Below are 15,699 nucleotides of genomic sequence, written 5' to 3' on the forward strand. Positions count from 1 at the left end.
GTCACAGGTGTCTACAATCTTGTAATCAGTCAGTGGGCCTATATGTAGGGCTACAGGTAGTCACTGTGCCGTTTGGTGACATGGTGTGTACCACACTCAACATGGACCAGCGGAAGCAAAGGAAAGAGTTGTCTCAGGTAAGGATGGTGAAACTGAGGCCTCATGAAACATTGAGTCAGCTTTGACCCAAATGCATAAAAATGGATTACTGTTCTGAATCATTTGACCAGGTCAAAGCACACCATCTGCTGGCTGTGGGGGTCTGATGCATCAGAAAGAAAGTGTTGACATGGGTTCCACACTGCACATCATCCCTGTGTCTCGTCTATTAAGTGTTCAATAAATGATATTTTTTCTACCATGAGTGAATATTTATTTTTTGTTCATATAAATTATAAGAAGGGGTTATTAGGTAAGATTAGTTAAGGTAACAGAGTTGTGGTGCAGCTTAAAGTATATCAATCTGTAATGACACTAGTAGTCTGACGGCCGGGGGAAGAGAAGGGGTGCTTGTTCAATGCGATAGTGATTGTGCTAGTAATTTCATACAGTTGGATTAAAATTGTTTACTGTTTTATGTGTCTTATAATAGATATTGCACATGCATCTCATTGTCTACCTCATGACTTTTTTTTTTTTTTCACAGCTGATCATTATTGAATGTGGCAACAGTTTACATAGCACACTGCACAAGTATGTACATACAATACTGTTTTTTTTTTTTTTTTTATCTTGTAGTTTTTTTTTTTTTTAAGTTAATTTTTATTTTATAATCTTTTATGGCATTCAGTGTGGGTGGCAGACAGTAAGATGTGACTTTCAGCACGCTGAATCAATGCTCAGAAACAATGCTTGCAACAATTTCGTGTCACATGCTCGAGCATAACATCCCTAGTCTCAGGAGATTAGAAAGAAAATTATAGACAAGCATGTTAAAGGTAAAGTTTATAAGACCATCTCCAAGCAGCTTGATGTTCCTGTGATTACAGTTGCACATACTATTCAGAAATGTAAGATCCATGGGACTGTAGCATAAATTGATGACAAATCAAAGAGACGGATAATACGAATGGTAACAAAAGAGCCCAGAAAAACTTCTAGATTAAAGGTGAACTTCAAGCTCAAGGAACATCAATATCAGATCGCAGCATCCATCGTTGTTTGAGCCAAAGTGGACTTAATGGGAGACGACCAGGGAGGACACCATTGTTAAAAACAAATCATAAAAAGCCAGATTGGAATTTGCCAAACTACATGTTGACAAGCCACAAAGCTTCAGGGAGAATGTCCTATGGACAGATGAGACAAAAATGGATCTTTTTGCCAAGGCAAATATGTTCTATGTTTACAGACGGAAAAATGAAGCATATGAAGAAAAGAACACCGTCCCTACTGTAAAACATGGAGGAGGCTCTGTTATGTTCTGGGGCTGCTTTGCTGCATCTGGCACAGGGTGTCTGGAATCTGTGCAGGTACAATGAAATCTCAAGACTATCAAGGGATTCTAGAGAGAAATGTGCTGGCCAGTGTCAGAAAGCTTGGTCTCATTTGCAGATCATGGGTCTTGCAACAGGACAATGACCCAAAACACAGCTAAAAACACCCAAGAATGGCTAAGAGGAAACACTGGACTATTCTAAAGTGGCTTCTATGAGCCCTGAACTAAATTCTATTGAGCATCTTTGGAAGGAGCTGAAACATGCCATCTGGAACAGGCTCCCTTCAAACCTGAGACAACTGGAGCAGTTTGCTTATGAGGAGTGGGCCAAAATACCTGCTGAGAGGTGCAGAGGTCTCATTGACAGTTACAGGAATCATTTGATTGCAGTGATTGTCTCAAAAGGTTGTGCAACAAAATATTAAATTATTTAAATAATTCTGTTGAAGCATGGCTGAAAAGCAATGTCTGACTTTCATCGGTTACATTTCATAGAATTTTTATTTATTATTACTTTTTTCTGTCACCATTTTGAGTTTTTCTTTCATTAACCGAAGGGTACAAACGAATTTGTCCACGTCAGTATATATATATATATATATATATATATATATATATATATATATATATATATATATATATATATATATATCAGGAGGTGATTGTGTGTACACAACATAAGTTGGACTTAATTGGACTGCAATTGGATTGAATTTGTTCACTGTTGCTGTTCAAAGAAACACCACCTTGATCCAGGATTCTTTTTAAAGGATTCTTTGCTATGGGGAAATTGGGTATTTTGAGGTAGATTTGCCTCATTTTTTCCTGATCAGGTAGATCAGGAAGATTTACTCTCACAGAGATGCAGATAAATTGATCCATGCATTTTCACTTCCTGACTAGATTATTGAAATTCCTTATCAGTAAATAAAGCTGCTCGAAACAGCCTACAGCTGGTCCCAAAAGCTGTGGCAAGAGTTTTGATGGTGATTAACAGGAAAGGTGGGATTTACCCAGTCCTGGCTTCTCTTCATTACATCTTTAAAATAGTTTTGTCTTGTGTAAAGCATTTCCTGCTTAAAAGGTGCTATATAGACATTATTTTTGTAAAAGTGAACATTTCTGAGGTCATATGTATATGTACTTATTTTGTTATTCTGAACTACACTCATAACAAACAGAGCACATTTTTTCTTTTAGCATTTACTAATAAAAACACACACAGTTGTTTGACTGACATGACATGTTTCCAAAAGCCAAGTCCTGAAACTATGAGAGCAGTGTGTTACACGTTTCTCCAAGACACATCCAAACAAATTTACAAATTTGTCTATTATAGAATACGTTGTAAATCTTCTCTGATTTGCATCACATTCAATCATGTGCAAGGAGTCGATTTCTTTTAGAAAGAATGATCTGGAAAGTTCAGCCTCTGGTACAAAACACCTTCATTTACTGGGCTGGTGAAGTAGTGTAAGTGTGAGATTTTTGGCAACTAAATTAACAGTTTTTCCAGCAGCGTGGCTGTTTAAACATAGTCAGGTGATATTTCTGCATTTATATTAGAAGAAAAACTCACCTTCCCATAGATATAGTTTATCACCACCAATATGAGTTCTGATCGATATGTTAGAAGCTGTTTTTACAAGCAGATATTGTCGTAAAAGCAATTGTACATTTCTGGGTGTCGTATAAAACACAGTAGTTGTTTATTATTAGTTGATATTTTCTGCTTACAATAAAATAGTTTACTCACTCTGAAGGAGAGCATTCCCAATTTCTGACATATTTGCTTACACACTGTGTTTTTGTGCCTGCACTTTTCCAGCAGAAAAAAGAGACTTAATAATAAATTAACTCTTTCATTTTATACATTTCTTTGTAACATTTGCAAAATAGCACACAAATAATAAAAAGCCTGGATGTGAAATTCATTAGTAAGCCTTCTACGCAACTTAAAGGCACTTCTCTCAACGTACAATATCAGCTTTGTGTTTTTTAAAAGGAGGCTGTGAAAACTGATTTTCAACCACAAATCAGTCGGATGGACAGAGCTGAGGGACGCTTTTAGTCTGAATGTGTGTATGAGTGTCACAGACACTGAAATCTTTATGTATAATTGTTGTTAACAGTCGTAACAGAAACATTGCACACATTAAAAAATACAGTGGATATCAATGAAACACTGAAAAACACGTCCTCCTCCAAACAAACGATGTAGGAGAGGACACCATCTTTACTGGCATCTGTTTCTTGGCATATCCAACCCAATCCAACTTTATTCGTAAAGCACTTTAAAAACAACCACTGAGGACCAAAGTGCTGTACAGATGACTAAAAGCACAAAGAATAAAATCAATCAAAACAATAAAGTTAAAAAGTAATAAATAAATAAATAAAACAGAAGCAACATGTCAAAATCTCAAGAGTGTAAAAAAAGCCAAGCCATTTACCAGGGCTGTCAAAAATACAGCCAGGAAGGCAGTATTGGCCTTTCCCAAACTGGGGGGGGGGGGGGGGGGGGGGGGTCACCATATTATTGTAAAAAACAAAGGATAATAATAATAATAATAATAGCGTACATTTATCAAATAAATCTGGGATTTTTATTAAGGTTGTCAAAATGAGCAAATTAATGCAAAGACATTCATCTGTAAAACTAATGTGTTTATTTATTAACACATTAATGCATAAAGAACAAAGTTATTATTCATATAAAAAATCAGAGTATGGCATTATCTCTGCAACAGAAGCTAATTTTCTGCGTGAAGGTGCTTTGTTACTGCGGTGAAAAGAAATACATTTCCAAGTCAGGGGGATAACTTGCTATATCTTTTATATCTTTCTTACTTAACAGCTGGGGTTTGTATTAGGAGGGGAGTCAGTTCAGGTGGGGAGGATAAATACACAAATGGAAATATATCAGTATGTACATTTAAAAACTGCAACTGCAACTTTATTTATAATGAATTTTAAAAACAACAAAGTTGACCAAAGTGCTACAATGTGCAAAAAAACATTAAAATTAAAAAACAGAATTTAAAGTACATAAAAATATAAAATACAGTTAAAATAATAAAAAAACAAACAAAAAAACTTTTAGCTCTTGATAAGTTTATCTAATCATAATGTGACATATTATTTTTACTTCCAGATAGCTGTGATTAAATGTTTTGTGATTAGGCCTGTTGCGATAAGCAATAAGTCAATTAATTGCACGGTAAGAAAAAATTAGCGCGATAAGTTTGCCAGCCGCAATAATTTTCTTTTTTTTTCTTTCTTACTTTACCAAAGACTGTTGACAACAGGTTTCACTATGGAGTATCTGGACTGAACTCTCTCGTTTCATACTTGACAGCAGCATGTTGCAGCACGAGACCGTGAAGCACTTAACAAGCGTGGGCCGGTATGCCGCATTTGTTTTACTGGGATGACAACTCTCACGCACTGGCTGTAACACTAGTGCATTTGAGTGGCTTCTCACTCCCTTGCGCTAAACCTCCGATTTTTAAAGCTGAAATACACATCAAGAGCAATACCGGCTAATCGGGAGGTTCGGGAGGATTCCCAGGGGGCCGCATTACTTTTCGACCGGTGTCTCGGCATATGTGAAAAATGCGCTGCGTCGCAGCAGCGGTTCACTCACTGCTCATAGATCAGTCTGACACGCAGTGATGAGGGGAGATTTTTCAGCTTCACAAACAGAAACGATGGGCAGTATACTTCTTTTCTAGTTTTTTTTAATGCAATGATACTAACTAGCAGTGTTACCGGTTTTCCCTGTCTGAGCCCCATGTTTATATATATATATATATATATATATATATATATATATATATATATATATATATATATATATATATATATATATATATATATATATTGAAGGGAAATTTTGTTTACAGATCAGAGATTTCCATCCTACTTATTGTTTTTGGTTGTTTGTTTTTCATTCATTATTAATGAGACTGAGAGTCCATACTGTTTATTGTTTTTGTTTTATTTCAAATTTCTTCCAGTTCCAGTGTAAAATGTTCTTTAGAAATTGAAGTTCATTGACCTTTGAAAGGGTGTACTTGCATTATTATGGCATTGTCATTATATTAGTTGAAAATGGTCTCAAAATGTTAAAAAAAAAAAAAAAAACATTATCGCTTTGCGCAATATTATCGCTTATTGCAATAATTTCTGAGAAAATTTAAAGCACAGCAAAATTTGTTATCGCAACAGGCCTATTTGTGAATTCATCGATCCATTGTGATTTGTTAGTTGTAATGAACATGTAAATGATAAACTCAGGCAAAATAAAAAGACTGCACTTGTTTTTCCTAAAGAGATGACATTATGAACAACCTGGGATTTGTGTGGGTGGCAGTGGCTCAGGTGTTATTGGGTCATCCAATAATCTTAAGGTTGGCAGTTTGATTCCCACTCCCTCAGTCATCTGTGTCCTTGGGCAAGACACTTCACCCTCCTTGCCTCCAGTGTCGGCGTTGCTGGTGGATGAATGTCTGATGGTGGTCGGAGAGGCCGTAGGCGTGTCTTGGCTGCCACGTTTCTGTCAGTCTGCCCCGGGGCAGCTGTGGTTACACATGTTGTTTACCAACACCAAGTATGAATAAATAATTGATACAATGTATCTAATCCATTATTATAATGTGAGGTTAATGGTTCTCAATCATCTAACATCTCTTTTCTGTGTCTTAATGAAACTTGGGAACAGCCAAATGACTTATTTCATTGAAAGATTCCAAACCTCCTCAGGTTTGTTTACAGCTGTTAACCATGTGACTCTGGCTGGGGTGGAGATATGGTAATGCTTTTAAAAGGATAGTTCATTAATGTAAACATCTTGGTGAGGTATGTCTTTGCACTAAAACTAGGGGAAAAGGTGGAGTTTTTGTTTGTTTTTATTCTATTACTGGTCTGGTCCACTTGAGATCAAATTGCAGAGTTTGGGGCGCCCTGAACTAAAAATGAGTTGAGACCCCTGGTCTATCTGAAGTCATCGGAGCAGTCCTTCATCCAGATCTGATGAAATTCCACTGAGCTGAGGGCTGACTTTAAGAAGCACCCATGCATCGATCTCATTACAACAGTGTTATTGTTGCTAAGCAACGCCCTCTCAGTCAGGGCTTCGACAAATGTCAGCGTCCCGATCAGCAGATCCAACTTCATCAACCAAACCTTGCTGTTTGTTCATTCACACAGCCTGTTTATTACTAGTTGATATCAACTTTTTAATTTAAATTTTTTGTTGTAACAAAGAGTCTTGCTAATCAAATGTCTTTTCTTTTTTTTTTTTTTAAATTTATTTAGACATGACAATTTTATATTTACAAAATTCCCTCTGAGGCTGTTCACAGAAACAAGTCAACATATGGTTTAAATAAGCAGTTCAGGTAACAGCCTGTATATGTTTAGGAAACAATATGTGGAGCATATAACATGAAATATGACTTTAGGAAAATAAATAGATAAATAAATATACTTTTTAACTTTTGCTCATAGCCACACAAAGACCGTTGTAATGGCTTCTGAAATCTAGATCTAAAACAGAAATAAATGTTTGTGCTCAAGAAGAAAAATCTAAACATTTGACTTTTTTTGTGTTGTTTTTTTCATATAGTGCATTCTCCATAGACGTCTACTCTGGCGTTCGTCAGGCAGTATTAGTTTAGGTTAGATACATGTCACATTCATTCTACTGTGGATGTAAAGTACACTACAGGATTTATTTTTTTACTCTGAATTAGTTCAGCTCGGTGTTTGGGGGATTAGGCCAAGCTGGGAGTTATCCAAACCTGAAGAAACACACTGCAGTCTCTTCCGGTTGTAGTCAGAATCACAACATTCAGAAGAGGAACGAAACATGCCGACACCCAGCTGACAAACGGAAAGACCGTCAAAACTCGTGTCTGTGATACATATCGGGATCGTAGTATTTGGTGACCACCACTCTGTTGGCAAACTTGCGGCCTGTGAGGGCCTGCATGGCTTTCTGACAGTCTGCAGCAGAAACATACTCCACGAAGATCTGACATGAAAAACACACAGGGGGAAAAAAATCAGGCATATCCTGAGCTTCTGTTTGAGTCTTTTTTTTATTAGAAGACATATCTTACTGGACTGCCCCTGCTATTTATTTATTTACATGATCATTTAAATGGGAACAAAAGCATAAAACATTGCTTCTTGCAATCATTAAAAGTAGATGCCATGCATCCAGGTTTCTAGCCAAATCTAATTTGCAACCTTGGTCCCTGATTAAAGTTCCCTGGTTTGATTGAGCGGGGACTTTGGTTTGCTTTCACACTGCACCTGGACAACGTCACACAGTTAAAACAACTGCTTGCGAGGCAGTTATATTCCCCAAAATGACCAAAAAGAAAGAAGAAGAAAATCTGGCTCATGGCTCACTGATTAGCCAGGACCAAAATCGGTCATCCACCACAAGTAAACAATGGAGCAAAAACATATATTCAGTATTAGGGTTTCTGTTTTTACTTTGGTGTTCAACACTAATGTGTTTTTTTTTTTACCACAGCCTGGTTTTGGTCTGCTGGGTGGTCCGTTTGCTATCACGTGGTCAGTGCAGCGGACCAAGTTAACCAAGACCGAGACCAAAAAGTAATGGTTCTCAACCATCTTAAATCTCCTTTCTGTGTCTTAATGAACCAATGCAACAGCCAAACGACTTTATTTCACTGAATGATTCCACCTGACTCCACCCTCCCTCCTATATCGCTCTCTGACTGCCTCACTGAAATAAAATAATTGTTCACATGCGATTTTCTCAAATTAAATAATGACAAAATAGAAATGTTTATTGGTACAAAGTCCAATTTAAGCAAATGTAGCAGTTTCACAGTATCTATTAACAAGTCCTCTATCTCTCCCTCCCTTCACGTTAAGAGCTTGGGTGTCATCCTGGATAGCACACTCCTTCACTTCCTATATCAGTAATATAATCCGGTCAACTTCCTTTCATCTCTGCAGCATCAAGCGTCTTCATCCCTCCCTCACACTGCTGTCACACTGGTTTACTGTCACCTCTCGACTTGACTACTGCAACTCCCTTACGTATTTTCTCCCCCAAAAAGCTCTCTATAAGCTACAACTAGTACAAAACACAGAAGCTCGTATTATTACACTGACATCATCTACTTCCCACATCACACCTGTGCTACAGAAACTCCACAGGCTCCCCGTCACATATCGCATTCAGTACAAGCTAATCCTATGAACATATAAGGCCATTCACAACCTCGCCCCAATACCTTCTCCATATTGTTCCTGCCCGTACCCTCAGAAGAGGATCTGAGGGTACGGTTCAGCCACTTGGCCTCCAGCAGTGGAATTCACTACCTCCCAATCGTCACAATATAAGTTCTCTGCATACTTTAAGTCACAGCTAAAAACCCACCTGTTTAGGTCTGCCTTCTCTCTATATGAACAGACAAGCCTGGACAGTGTCTCAATCAGTTAATGTTTGGTTAATTCCATTGTAAATTGCTTCGTCGTTATTTAAAACATTTATTTTTTATCATTGACTGTGGTTGAGTCAGGTAAACTCATATTTTTACCTTGTTTTTATCTGTACAGTGACCTTGAGTGTCAAGAAAGGCGCCTATAAACAAAATGTATTATTATTATCATCTCATGGCCATCTGAATATAATGTTTATTTTAGCAACCTGTAATTTATAATTAAGCCTGATGACTTTACCATAAACTGTCAGGACAAAGTCTCCAGGAAGTTCATGTTTACTTCTGCATAGTAATATTCTCCCACTTTATGAGACTCGTCTATACCGCTGCCTTCTGGTGACACTATGCAGTCATATGTATCAACTCCAAGGAAACATGTTGAGTCATATTTCTTTTGTTGCAGCTTTTCACAGACTGGCTTCAAATATTTTTCATTCACTAATGGAAAACCAGTGATTAAAATCTTCATTCTGAGTGGATGATCTAACCTTTCCGCAGCCGGGAACCTCCACGCCGTCTACGGGTCGGGGGATCTCGATGGAGCGGACGCTACCGTACTTGCAGCACTCCTCTCGGATGTCCTCCAGGATTTCCTCATAGTCCTCGTCGTCCACCAGCTCTTCTGGCATCACCATGTTGAGAAGGCACAGCACCTCCGTGGGCAGGCCAGAGTTGTGCAGCCTCTGAAGCCCAGGCACCTGTAGCGTGACTGGGGTCTCTATGATGGAGGTCTGAAGGTGGAGGAGGGAAGGGCCCATGATTTTATGCATCAATATCAAAAGAAAGGTCAATGTGGCTAGAGACTGAAACATGTTTTTAACTCTGCAGAGCAGAAGAATGATGGTCTGGCTGCTATGTTGTGCATGTTTTATGGATATAAAGGAATTAAAATTCTGTGTATGTTGCTGAAGATGCACAAACACAAATACTGACTTTGTTCAGCACTCAAACATTCGTAGGAGTAGGCTACTCCTGATAGTCCGTAGCTACGAACAAATCCAAGATTTACATGAATGCCACTTTGTGAAAAGTTCATAAGCAGGACTTCAGAAAGATTTGCTCATAAAAACGGTTGGTGAATTAGGCACATGGTATTTATCACAGAACAATAAACATTTAAATTAAACTAAACAAAAGATATTAGTTTTTGTTGCCTATGTTTCCATTAATGTTCTGTTTTGTCTACCAATCATGCTAATTTCAATGACAATTTATTTTCAAGTCTGAGTAACAGAACACAGAGGAAAGCTGCCAGTCACATGAATGTGTGCTGTTTGATTTGACTCACAGGATTGGCGTTTTTAGCTCCCACGCTTGCCCTCTGGACGATCAGCTTCTTGTCTCCCAGCTGCATCCCATTGAGCCCCGAGACCGCCTGACGAAGAGCAAACACAGACCTCCAAACAACAGAGCAAAACGCAAATCTGATCTAATCACAAGGAGAAACAGTGAAGCACTGTTACCTGATCAGTGGCGCTGATGTCCACATATTCACAAAAAGCGTAACCTTTTGACAGTGATGTGGCACTGTCCTTCACCAGATTGAAGGCTTTGAGAGGCCCGAATGACATCAAGAGCTCCTTAACCTGCAAACAAAGAGTCATAGGGCCAGATCTGAGACCGGGAATCACCGTCAACATCATTGTGTTTATCTGTTGACTGAATTCTAAATGTCCATTTGACCCTCAAAATCACTTTAACCCACTGATTACTGGAAATAAATCCACATATTGGAATTTAGACATCCTGAAAGAATATTTGACATTGCAAAGTTGGGTGAAAGCAAAATCCCTTGATTTATTACACAATAATCATGTGGATTCACTGATGGATTAGTGAGTCTATATCCGGTCAATCAGTTCAAATTACTGTAAATTTTTCTTTTGCAAATTTTACGAAAGAAAACAGCAAAAAGGTGCTTTTTGCTTTAATCAAAACCAGTTGTTGGACTTGGAATTAGTAGTCTCTGCTCTCAGTAGGAGGGATGCTGAGACATAAAAAATGAGTTCACATAAAATAAAAACAAAATAGTACACCCTCTTTCTATTCTTAGGTTTTATGTGTCAAGAAATAAAAGAAAAGGTCTTAAAATGAGGTAAATACAACTTTAGATGAACAGTAGAACGTGTTTGTTGTTGGACGAACATGTTTTGGCCCACTCTTCTTTACAACGTTGCATCTGTTCATAAAAGTTTGCTGACATTTGTCCATAATAAATAAGATAAATAAGATGCTCCATCTGCTTAGAGCTTTTCCACCTCTGAATAACCTTTTCCACTACTGAATGGTATAAACCAGGGCTACTCAATTCGGTCCCACGAGGGCCCCAATCCAGCAGGTTTTCCATGTATCCCTGCACCAACACACCTGAGTCAAATTAATGAGTCATTGTGTAGAACCTGATTGGCTGTTAGAGCCACCTAATTTGACTCAGGTGTGTTGGTGCAGGGATACATGGAAAACCTGCTGGATTGCGGCCCTCGTAGGACCGAATTGAGTAGCCCTGGTATAAACCTTCTCAGACTGATCTGAAACTGCTTCTCTCAGACTACACTCACACTACCGCATGTCTTAATGTTCAAATACGATTGTTTCCAGAAAAGATTTTTTTATGTAGTTCACATCATTCAAATTTGACCTCGTACATGGCCCTGAAGTGATCTGTACGTACAGAGGAAGACGTGACGTCACACGCTGTGTTTATGGAGGTAAACATGGATGCTACACTTGTTAACGTGTTTATCAGTTGTGAAAGTCTTGTGCAATCAGAGCCGGAAAAAATGGCGATATACCACTGTTCAGTCTGTTGTTTACATATTATCTTACCATTTCTCGCCTCTTCCGCCGCAGAATTGTGACGTCAGTCTCACTTTAGTGATGTAAAAGTCGGATGAAATGCAAGATAACTGTTCAGACTGAGGCCGCTGTGAAAAAGATCGGGTATGTATCTGATCTACCAAATAAAAAAGTGGCCTGGGCCGAATTTGAAAAGAATCCGATTTGTGCTGTTCAGACTGTCATAAAAAAAATCTGATATGGATCACATATGGGAAAAAAAGTTGGATTCGAATCCCTGCAGTGTGAACGAAGCCTTAGGTCATTGCTGATGTCTTTCCTCCTTGGCATTGCGTTAGCTCACCTGAATGCTGCAGACCTGCAAACTGAAAACAATTCTGCTTTTATAGAGGTGGTCACACTGAAAATGATCAATTAATCAATTGCTTTCGATTAGCGTGACTTAGTTGTGACTGACCTTTATAATTCATCTGGAAGCACTTGGCAAATATCTTTTTGTTTTTTTGTTTATTTAAGGTCGTATTTTCCAAATCTAAGACCTGGTGAGGATGTAGTTTTTTTTTTTTTTTTTTGTTAGAACTGAACGAGGTTGTACTTTCTTTAAAATGACTGTAGATATATTACAAAAATCAAACATCAAGCTGAGAGAAAATGCTGTTAAACCTGATCATATTTGATGGTTTTGAACTGATCTGCCATCTAAAAGCACCACAACACATCACATTCTTACCTTTACATTAAAACCTCAACACACCCCTCTCCCACCTGACCTTCATCTCTAACAAACATCATCACCAAATCTTAATGATCAGCTGTCCTTCACCCCAGAAACCCAGGTCCTAAGCGCGCTCCAAAAGCATGATGGGAGAGAGAATGTAGCCAGTAAGGGAGCCTGCTGGCTGGCAGTGTATCCGTGTGTGGACCAGAATGTCTTACTTGCCTTGTGTTACATGTTGGCATGGCAGCAGTAGATGAGTACTACTGAACAAATTATGAGCGCAGACTTAACGATCTTACGGGCCCCTAGCTGGGGACAAAGTGGGGGGACAAAAATGAAAGAGCTGTGAGTATCAACGTAGTGGAAGTGACTGCAAGTATTCATAAAAAATTAGTCAGTGAATAATAGACATCAGGCTGCATGAGCTCTGCTAATTAAGAGTTAATGAGACAGAATGGACAGTTAGAATTAAAATCTCTGCTTATCAGCACAAACATTTACTCACACCTGAGAGGAAACTAACTCAGAAGAAATATTTACTCTGTGCAAAGAGAAAGTCCAGCATTCATTTTAACAATTTGAAGCATTTCTGGAATTATTTAGTGATTTTTTTTGGTGCATAAATCTGAACTTTAATTGATGTTTTGGGTTTACATTATACACTCAGACCACTTTATGAAGTCCACCTTCTAGTCCCAGGTAGAACCTCCTTTTCCCTCCAGAACTGCCATAATTCTTGGTGTCATAGCTTCAACGAGACATTGGAAACATTCCTCAGAGATTTTACTCCATATTGACATGACAGCATCACACAGTTGCTGCAGAATTGTCGGCTGCATCCATGATGAGAATCTCCCGTTCCACCACAAGAAAATATCCCCCACACCATTACACCACCAGCAGCCTGAAGCGTTGATCCAAGGCAGGATGGATCCATGTTTTAATGATGTTTCCACCAAATTCTGAGCCTAGCATCTGAATGTGGAGCTGAAATGTAGACTCATCAGACCAGGTTGGACGTGTCGTGTGCTCAGAGATGATATCCTAAACCAGTGCTGATCTGACTTCCTGTTTCCTTTCTATCATCTTCAACCAGTCTGCCCATTCTCCTCTGACAACAACAAAACATTCTGGTCAGAGAACTGCTGCTCACTGGATATTTTCTCTTCTTCAGACCATCCTCTGTAAACCCTAGAGAAGGTTGTGTGAGAAAATCCCAGTAAATACTCAAGACCAACCACCATGCCACGTTTAAAGTCACTTAAATCCTCTTTCTTCCTCATTCTGATGCTCAGTTTGAACCTCAGCAAGTCATCTTCACCATGTCTACATGACTAAATGCATTGAGTTGCTGCCATGTGATTGGCTGATAAGCGATTATGTAACTGAACAGGTGGGCCTAATAAAGTGGCCTGTGAGTGTATATTGAGACCAAATTCCAACTTTTTCCCCTTTTAGACAACTAAGGTATTATAGGAGTTGCTTGTTCTCCATTTGTGGTTGTGGATCTGCTTTATATTTGATGTCTGGGACCATGTTGTCACTAACACATATAACAGCATGTCTATCTATTGTTGGCGGCTGCTGTTCTCTGCAGTGGTGCGTCTACTCCACATGCTGCCATTTTTTATTGTAAAGACTTCACCGCTTTATAATATGTCCACTGGAGCAGGACGTCTGCATGTAAAATAATCACGTTTCACTAAAATCTTCAGATGTTTTGGTTCGTTAAAGGTGTTAAATTACCTCATCTAATGTTTAAGTATCAGTGTACAAAAATATTCCATTAACAAGGACATTAAAAAAATCATAAATCTCCAACCTGTGAGGCAGGAATCAGGACATATTTAACATCTGGACTTTATTAATAATTTCATTTTAATCTATTACTGATGTATTTTGCATTAAAACTTGTTGCAACTGTGGAAATTGATTAATAAGGCAGGTGGGGTGTTTTTTTGTTTGTTTTTTTAACCACAAATAGCCTGAAAACGAAACAAAACTCACCAAAGAAATCCAGAAAGGCAAATAACGGATATTTTAAATGCTCTCTAAAAGCGGACTTTTTCTCTGAAACACAAATAATGCGTCACTTTATTTGCTTTTCATGTAAATATTCTGGACTTTGCTTACCTTTTTAACTCAGTATGCTTAGCATGAGAAAGTTACAATCACTGATTGTTTAACATCAGTGATTTAAAAACATAAGTAATTATCAGATTAATAACATATACAAGACATTTAAAAGCACTCTAGTGTTACTTTGACCAAGTTATTTTGCTTTGTTTGTGTAAAAACACCATAGAGTATGTTTGCTATCACGTGTTTAATTTAGCTGTCTTCTACAGGAGGTTTGATTATTTAATGTCACAAAGAGACCTAAATCATTATTTGCGGAGTGTTTCAGTGAGTCAAAAAAGCTCAGAGTGAGAGAAAAGTGAATAAACATGAGTGCACCTTTGCAGGCTGCTGTTAGTTCAATACCTGGTCGTCATTAAGGTAGTTTGGCAGGCCTCCGATGAAGAGTTTATGGGGGGAATCAGGGACGACTGTGGAGACAACACCTGGAGACAACACAATCAAAGAAGAGACGTCAAAGAAGAGGCTGTTAGAGAGGCGGACTTGGGGCTGGAAGACCCAGGTTCAAGTTATTGGACTGGCCAACCTGAGCAAGGGCCTTATCGCCCGGGTGCCTGAACACGGCGCCCACTGCTCCCAGTAAAATGTAACTAGTGATTGGTCAAATTCATTAGACATTACACATTTCAGTGTATTACCTTTAGATTTATACTGACAAAAAAGATTTTTCTTCTTCTATCGTTGAGGTAGAAAATGAAAAGGTTTGTTTGGTAAAACAAACCTGGAACGTGGAAAGCTGGCTGCTCTGAGATTCCGGGTAAAGGCCGATAGTCATGAGGTCGTCTGATCTTCAGCGACTGACCCTGGAAAATGATGCCGTCGAACGCCATGGCCTGCGTCGTCTCATCTACAGATCGAAACTAGACGGGAAGCTTACGTTAAGACACAATAAAAAGTCGGATATCACACAATTTCCAAAAGAGCTGTTCAGAGTGGCCACCTAACCTTTAATCCCCACTAATCCTAAAGAAAGTTACAAAAAATAAAACAAGAACAAAGATTATTTCATTTATTTGTGATATACACAAACACACATGCGTATATATTTTTCCTCGTCTTTCCATCTGGTTTTCTTGCTCCTGCAGCAACATTTCTGTGAGTTTTTAGGAACTGCTGCT

The 15,699-nt window shown here is 38.5% G+C and overlaps 1 protein-coding gene across 1 annotated transcript in view; it reads right to left on the reverse strand.

Annotated features, from left to right (window-relative positions):
- Positions 1 to 6,360: 6,360 nt before the first annotated feature.
- The window catches only part of LOC121632138 (splicing factor U2AF 65 kDa subunit-like), a 15,029-nt gene continuing 5,690 nt past the window's right edge, over positions 6,361 to 15,699 (reverse strand). Inside the window, exons 6-11 of the mRNA XM_041973328.1 lie at positions 15,303 to 15,441; positions 14,927 to 15,006; positions 10,392 to 10,514; positions 10,217 to 10,303; positions 9,417 to 9,659; positions 6,361 to 7,475 (exon numbers count right to left, since the gene is read on the reverse strand). Coding sequence (XP_041829262.1) covers positions 7,344 to 7,475; positions 9,417 to 9,659; positions 10,217 to 10,303; positions 10,392 to 10,514; positions 14,927 to 15,006; positions 15,303 to 15,441 — 804 coding nt within the window. The 3' untranslated portion in view covers positions 6,361 to 7,343. The remainder of the gene's footprint in view (positions 7,476 to 9,416; positions 9,660 to 10,216; positions 10,304 to 10,391; positions 10,515 to 14,926; positions 15,007 to 15,302; positions 15,442 to 15,699) is intronic.

The sequence above is a fragment of the Melanotaenia boesemani genome, chromosome 2 (genome assembly GCF_017639745.1).
Source record: "Melanotaenia boesemani isolate fMelBoe1 chromosome 2, fMelBoe1.pri, whole genome shotgun sequence".
Taxonomy (NCBI): domain Eukaryota; kingdom Metazoa; phylum Chordata; class Actinopteri; order Atheriniformes; family Melanotaeniidae; genus Melanotaenia; species Melanotaenia boesemani.